This window comes from Crocuta crocuta, unplaced genomic scaffold (assembly GCF_008692635.1).
Source record: "Crocuta crocuta isolate KB4526 unplaced genomic scaffold, BGI_CrCroc_1.0 scaffold234, whole genome shotgun sequence".
In the NCBI taxonomy this organism is placed as follows: domain Eukaryota; kingdom Metazoa; phylum Chordata; class Mammalia; order Carnivora; family Hyaenidae; genus Crocuta; species Crocuta crocuta.
This window is the reverse complement of record NW_027529647.1, coordinates 1,705,682-1,712,548: the sequence shown is the minus strand read 5'-3', so window position 1 is coordinate 1,712,548 and position 6,867 is coordinate 1,705,682. Positions and strand designations below refer to the sequence as shown.

The 6,867-nt window shown below is 59.2% G+C and overlaps 1 protein-coding gene across 3 annotated transcripts; it reads right to left on the bottom strand.

The window, feature by feature from the left end:
- Positions 1-4,580: 4,580 nt before the first annotated feature.
- On the bottom strand, positions 4,581-6,424 carry CUNH16orf90 (chromosome unknown C16orf90 homolog). Of its 3 annotated transcripts, none has more exons than XM_077762453.1 (3): positions 6,321-6,424; positions 5,472-5,822; positions 4,581-5,097 (listed from the first exon to the last, which is right to left on the bottom strand). In XM_077762453.1, the coding sequence occupies exons 1-3, from the start codon at positions 6,418-6,420 to the stop codon at positions 4,940-4,942; spliced, it is 609 nt and encodes a 202-aa protein (XP_077618579.1). In that variant the 5' UTR covers positions 6,421-6,424; the 3' UTR covers positions 4,581-4,939. The 3 variants fall into 3 exon arrangements, with proteins under 3 accessions (XP_077618579.1, XP_077618580.1, XP_077618581.1); XM_077762454.1 differs by having other exon boundaries at positions 6,287-6,403; XM_077762455.1 differs by having other exon boundaries at positions 6,317-6,403.
- Positions 6,425-6,867: the final 443 nt, after the last annotated feature.

Below are 6,867 nucleotides of genomic sequence, written 5' to 3'. Positions count from 1 at the left end.
TGTCAGGCCACAGAGCCAGAAGAAATTATGGGGACTCCAAGGCACACCCCCTTCCACAGATAATCCTCAGGGTAGTTGGGTGGTGTGGGCCAATTCACATGCTCCATGGCCACCTGGGCTGGAATCCCCATCGGTGCCCTGATCTGTGTGGAGACCCAGGGGAGCTGGGGGCCCCAGGCCGGACGGTGCATGCTTGAGCAGGGCCTCTCCCTGGGGCCCTTCACCCCAGCTCCCCTCTTCTTTTCCCACAGGCTCTTCTAGCTCTCCTTCCTTTTCTGGTAACCCCTGGAAACTGCTGGCTCTGCCTGTGCCCTGGCCCTGTCTCCATGAGCGTGCACCGGCCCCACTGGGCAGGTGAGGTGCGGCAGCATCCACTGTGGTCTGTTCCTTCTGCTGCCCCCTTCCCCTCCAATGCCTGTTCCTTCCAGTTCCTTCCTCCAGAGCCGGAATGAGCTAATGGACGGGAAGAACCCAAGTGTTTTGGACAGACCTGACCCTAAAGACAGGAGCATCGGAACAACGAGGGCATGAAATAAAGGGAATGCCAGACCCTTGTCCAAAACCAGCTCACAGAAGCCTGGGGTTCAGGGAGCGGCCCCTGCGTCTTCATGGAGGGCTGGTGCATGGTGAGCAGAGCCAGGGAGGCTTTTCCTCCAAGCACAGAGCTCTGGGGCTCAGAACCTGACGTGAGAGCCCAGATCATGCAGCGGTTCCCCACAGCTCAGCTGGGAGGTCAGGTCCTCCAGCGGCCTCCTGCTGGGGGCTTGATACAGGCCCGGAGAGCACGGGGCTGCCCCAGCGAGCTGGGCTGAGGACAGGTCCCCCAAGTCCACGAGCTGCAGCTCGGAAAAGATGTCTGTCAAGTGGGACCTGGTCTTAGGGGCTGGGGGCTGTTGTGTGCCTTGTGGTCCCTCAGCCGCCCCCCCGGGGGGTTGCTGCCCCGGGGCAAAGACAGGAGAGGCTGTCAGCGCCAGGAGGTGCGCGCAAACATCGCTTGCTTCTGTCACCCTCACCCCCATTCCCCAAAGCTGCTTGCCGCAGACCCTGCTCTCCAGAGGAGACAGGGTGGCAGAGCCAGGCCCGGCGTGGCTGCAGTGTCATGGAGCCATGGCGGCAGTGTGCTGGCCTGAGAGAAGAAGGGGGAGCAGCCAGGCCAGGGGGCCTCTGGGGCAGTCATGCCTCCTTCCCTCAGAACTGCACAGTCCGGGGCCACCTCGGCTCACGAGGTAGAGAGGGGTCCTCGAGACGAGGAGAAACCATGGGCAGGAGATGCACACTCCCTCCCTCTACCACCTCGTGACTGGCGGTGCCTCTCTGGGGAGAGGTCCCTGCCTATGCACTGACCTTGGCTTCATGCTGAGGCCCAGCTCAGTGTCCTCTGTAATCTGAATCAACGGTGATTGTGTGATTTTTATTTCTGCCCGGAGGGGTAAGGGCAGAGTCTTCTGGAAGGTTTTGCCTTGGACTTTCATAATTGAACTCAGAGGCCTTGCCCTGTCCCCTCCCTCCCTGCCCCCAATCACTGCAGCGTCCAGCCCAGTGTTGAACAGATTGTAGTGTTTTTGTCTCATTACAAACAAATAAACAGACTTTAATTGGTCGCATCATGTCTTTCCAGTGCTGGCCTGGTACACTTTGGGCCCCACCTCTGTGGACTCAGCCCCTGTGGCTGAGGGCAGCTCAGGGACTGCTGGTCCACTGTCCAGTCCCAAGGTTGGCTTCCAGCTAAAAGGGCCACTTGTTTTGTGTAATGTGCCAGAGAATGCAGTCCTGGGGCAGAGGTTCTAGAGCTGAGCGGCACAGCTGGGTTCAGCACAATCAGAAGGTCCTCAGCAGCTGCCTGTTGTTCCAGGGTCTCTGGGCAGCTCTTGGCTTCGAGCTGGGGCCTGGTTCTGCAGGTGACTCAACATAGTTGTCGGGTTGGGACTCTGGGCCAGGGCCGCCTGCTGCGGGAGCCTGGTGGGAGCCTGGGGCCGGGACACCCCATCATGGCAGCCTGTCGCAGGGCGCCGGTGTGTCCCAGTCCCTACTAGGCCAAGCCCAGGACCGGGTGCACCCACCAACCTCTCCTTGGGGCTTCTGGCCACCGCAGGGCAGGGGGTCATGTTTGTCACTCCATTAGACAGAAGAGGAAAAGTGGTTCAGGGGCTGGGAGGTACCCCAGGGCTGCCCAGCAAGTGAACGATGGCCCTGGAGCCCAGCCCAAGTCTGGACCCTCCAGAGTGCATGTGCACTGCTCCCCGTGGGGCGGGCATCATCCAGACAGCCTTCCTTGGGGGCCAGGGCCTAAAGCATGTGCAGAGCTGGGTGGGTGGGGGCCTCTGGGATGGGGGCAGGAGGAGAAGCTCCCACAGGGACCTCTAAGCAGCACCTGCTGCTGGTAAGTCACACTTGGGTTATTTGTGCCAGTGTATCCATCTGCTTTCCTCTGATGGGTCAGCTTCAGGAGTAAGTAGGTCGCTTCCTGAGGCCCCTGCTCAGTGTGTGGCCAGGTATCATTGTGCCCTGGGGGCCAGGGGTTCTGGTCAAGCCTTGCCTTGAGAACAGCTGTGCCTTCCCCGCAGCAGGTATTGAGGACACTGTCCAACGGGCTGAAAGGGACTCCTGGCGGCCTGGTTGAGTGCTTTCTGGGTGTTCAGGGAATGGGGTGGGGTGCTCCAGGGTGCTCAGTGCACATTTCCACCAGTGTCAACTTGTTTGGGATGTGTCTTTAGGTCAACTCTGAGTCCCCAGGACACTAGGACTATGGCTTTTCTGTTTTCGGCCTGTTCTGTGTGTTTTTCGAGAAAGCCTTGGGAGCTTAGAGAAGACCCATGTAGATGTGAGCTAAGTGAGTTTTCTTTGGAGCCAGCTTGTCACTGTAACAGAAGTCTCTCCTAGGGAAGAGCTGGGACTGCACCTCGTCTGCTCTCCATGACCTCACGTGGGGCGGCTCGACTGGGGCTAAGGGACCCGCTCCAACAGCCACCAGAGCTTGGCCGTGGCTGTGGCCGCGGTTCCCTCTCTGTGGCCTCTCCTGGGCTGACTTTCTTTCACATCATATAGGGGGTCTCCTCCCCCAGTGCACACACTGGAAGCTGCCAGGCCTCCTTCAGTCCAGAAGTGACACCACGTCACTTCTGCCACATTCTTTTGGTGAAGCAAGACCCAGAGCCAGTCCCACTTCCATCCAGGTGGGGACTACACGAGCGAGAATACCAGGACACATGCATTGGAGGCCACGGTGGCCACTGACCACATCCTGAGATCTGGACCTGGGGCAGCCTGTGCTGCCCTCTGAGCCCAACAGCTTCATCCCGAAGTGCGAGGATTGGGACCCTGTCTCCAAGGACCATATACTGTGGCTTCTGGTAAGGTCTCACTTCTGCCCAGTGCTTGAGACAGCCTCCCTAACATCTGTCTTCAGCAGTCCACCTGGCCTTGGCCTTCTGGGGCAGCAGGGAGCTGCCCTTTTTGTCACTGACCAGTGGTTCATCTGGTAGACCCGCTAGGTGGCCGTGTCCCTGTCCCAGTCCAGCTGGATGGTTCAAGCACCTACTCTCCTCAGTCTGGGGCTGCTGTCTGGCTGCTGCCACCTCAGGCTCCCACTGTCCCAAGTCCACACCCAACCAGGGACCCGACTCTCTAGAATCTGCTGTCCCAGGAACCTACAAAATGTCCGAGAGTGGGACTGGGGTACAGGGGTGGCAGGGGCCCTGAGGGATTATTCCCCTGCATCTGGAAGGAACGCAGGTGTCCAGAGTGTCCTTGACATCATCCCATGTGGTCTGCCAGGAGCCCAAGGGGGGCCAGCTCAGCCCTAGCCCGACGTGGGTTGCCAGGCCTGGAAGTCTGCCACACGGGGGCATTGAGGTGAACCCAGGTCCTCCCATCCTGTCCCTACTGGGCTGAGTTCTAGTGATGTAGAGCAGAGGGTCTCAGCCAGAGTGATTCTGTACCCCCCTCCCCCACCAAAGGGGACATTGGACACTGTTGGAAGACACTTGGTTGTGACACTGGGAGGAGAATGCAATGGGAATCCAGTGGGTGGAGGCTGCCAGACATCCTATGATGCGGGGTCAGCCACTGTGACAAAGATCCAGCCCCAAATGAGCTGATGTTGAGACACGGTACAGAGGAGTCCAAGGTGAGGTGACTGGAGTCCAGCCCGGCAGGGAGAAGGGCTGTGCGCATCCTGCCTGGAAAGACAGGGTGGCCAGGGGTCCCCATGGAGCAGTGAACTCAGCCAAGGCCTGGGTGAGCGGTGGCATGGGGTTCAGGCGAACATCTCTGCCCAGGTTGGGAACTTGTTCTCTTTCCTGGCACGCTCCCTGCGCATGGCCTGCTTTCGTTTGTCCTCTGCTGCCTTGGCCAGAATCCCATGCTTTGCGTGTAGGTCTGTTGAGACCTTGTCCGTCCGGGGAACCTCCCAGGAGTCTCACCCAAAGGAAAGTGTTCACGCCTCAACCAAGGGTGGGAGCACCTTGGGTCCTCCCTGGCACCAACCCAGAACTTTGCTCTCAATGCAGCTTCTGGCAGCTTTTCTGAGAGACCCTTCCTCTGTACTGACCTCACCACAGACAGACCCAGGAACAAGAAAGTGTAGGCCTTGGCTTTTATTAAAATTAGACCTGCGGGCCTCCCAGCCTCTTGGGAGCCCAAGCTCTGCTCAGCCTGGCCTTCCAGGTACAGGTGGCTGGCCTGAGTTGGAGCAGGCTGCAAGGGTTTCTGTTTTTTTTCTGTTCCTCCCATGGGACCTCCTCCTCCCTCCCCGCTCCCCCCTCCCCCCTCTTGAGTTTTCTTGAGGCCCAGGCTCTGGTGCTGGGCAGCTGCTGGGGTATCCCTGTGGGGTGACTCCTAGTAGGAGCAGAGCCCTTCCTCTCTGGACCTGTCTCCTCCTCCTGAGCCATCCTTTCCCCTCCTGTCCCAAGCTGGGACAGTCAGCCCTGGCATCAGATCCCTATGGTCTCTCCAGAGCCCCGGAGCGGGTTCTCTTGCACAAGGGACATGTGGACTCCTCTGAGGCCCCCCATGACCTCTTGGGCCTGAGCCCCAAGCCTTCTGGGGGACCAGGCTGGGAGGAGGCACCCTTGGCTGGGTCCATGCTGGAACTGGAAACTGAGGAAAGTGGAGAAAGAGGAGTCACTTGGGGGCTGCTAGCCCGTCCTATGTCCACTGCACCCCCCCACCCTGAACTTGGCATTCTTCAGCATAGGAAGGGAGGGGCAGTTCCTAAGGAGAGCCCATGAAGGAGGGAGGAGGAAGAAGAACGCTTGTCTAACTCAGCCCCCTTATTTTACAAAAGGGCAAACTGAAAGTAAGTGTGGGACTGTAGGGGCGACGGTGGGGAGTTGTCCAAGGTCCCTCATTGAAGGCAGACCTGGGATAGGAACCTAGGAACCTTGGGAGTGAAGAAGGGCTCATCTGGGTCCATCTGAGTCCCCAACTGACCCTTCTCTGGGTCTTCCCTCCTGTCCCCAGCCCTGCCTCACCTGGATTTCCCAGGCTGTCCCTGGGCACTTGAGCTTCCAGAAGGACGGAGCAGTGGTTGTCACCTGGGCCCAGAGTCCGGTGTGGCAGGTCTAGGGGCCAGGCCATACCCTCAGGCCGTGGGAGGCAACTCCTGGCCTTGAGCTGGCCCAGCCAGTGGCTCTCACACTGGCCGGCGGGCTGCATGTGGACCGGCAAGTAGAGACCCAGGCCCCGGAGGTGACGCAGCCGGAAATTCTTGGGCTTGCTTCCCTGGGCACTGGGGCACTGCTGCTGGGCCCCCAGCCCCCCCTCGTAGATGTTGGGTGACGTGTCAGGATGGCTGGGATGTCCTCGGGCCCAGCTCACTGCATCTGCAGAGGGAAGAGCAGGAGGGTGGTGGCTGGCAGGCGGGGAGAACACAGTCGTGTGCTCTAAGATCAGCTCATGTAATGGGTTCCAGCCGCAGCTTGCTGAGCCCCGGCCTACCTGTCTGTCCAACAGGCTCAGTCCCCTACCTCCCGCCAACCCCCACCCAACATATTAATCCTCTTCCCTTTCCCAACCAACAGGGAGGTCTGAGAAGCCTGAGAGCATGGCACAAAGATCTCTTTCAGGATTTTCAAGCCCTTTCTACCACCCCTATTCCCCCCTATCCTAGAAAAAGCATTCCAGTGTCAGTATAGGAATTACACGGTGGGTCCAGGATCACACAGCCTAGACCATTGGCCATTCCCCTCTCCCAACCATGAATGTCCCTGAGACCACTCTGATGGCTTTGGGCCCGGGTCGGGACTGGAAGGCATCTCTTCTGCCACTCCTCCCTGCAGCCCTGCACCTTCTCTTATGCGCAGCTCAGAGAACGCACAGACCAAGGCTTCCATGGAGGGCCAGCGTGGTGGGGGAGGAGCGGCTGGGCCTCCTGTGCAGCAGGGCTCTGCTCTGCCCTGCCTGGGTCTGCAGGTCTCCCATGGCAACCGGCTCTGTGATGTCAAACGGAAGACTCCCAGCCTTCCTGGAACCCCAGGTTTGGGAGAGGATAATGCCCAAGGTAGAGGCAGTGTGGGTGGAGGGCAAGGGAAGGGGGTGGAATCTTAGGGGAGGTCCCTGATCCTCTGATTTGGGACAGGCCACAGAAACAGACTCAGCTATTGCTGGCTGGAGGGTCACTCTCTCACTGACCTCTTGGGGGAGGGGGTCCTCAGTTTGCTCATCCGTGGGTGGGAAATGACTTGGTGAGATCTGAGCCAGTGCTTTGAGCCTGCTGAGAAGGTGGTTTGGAGTGGCTGCACAAGTCACTTAATTGTTCTAACTGTCCATTGCCCTGTAAGTTGATTATGGGGTATCATGGGTCATGCCAAGTGTAAGGAAGGATGTGGAAGAACTGGGCCCCTTGTGTACTGCGGGGCGGAATGTAAA

What these genes read in the sequence shown, in the direction of transcription:
- CUNH16orf90 (XM_077762453.1), bottom strand. Translation starts at nt 6,420, where the DNA reads ATGGGAGACCTGCAGACCCAGGCAGGGCAGAGCAGAGCCCTGCTGCAC. An exon ending in GGCCCTCCATGGAAGCCTTG is followed by an intron (nt 5,823 to 6,320) that starts GTCTGTGCGTTC and finishes TTCCCTCTGCAG; the next exon opens with ATGCAGTGAGCTGGGCCCGA. An exon ending in GGACAGCCTGGGAAATCCAG is followed by an intron (nt 5,098 to 5,471) that starts GTGAGGCAGGGC and finishes CACTTTCCTCAG; the next exon opens with TTTCCAGTTCCAGCATGGAC.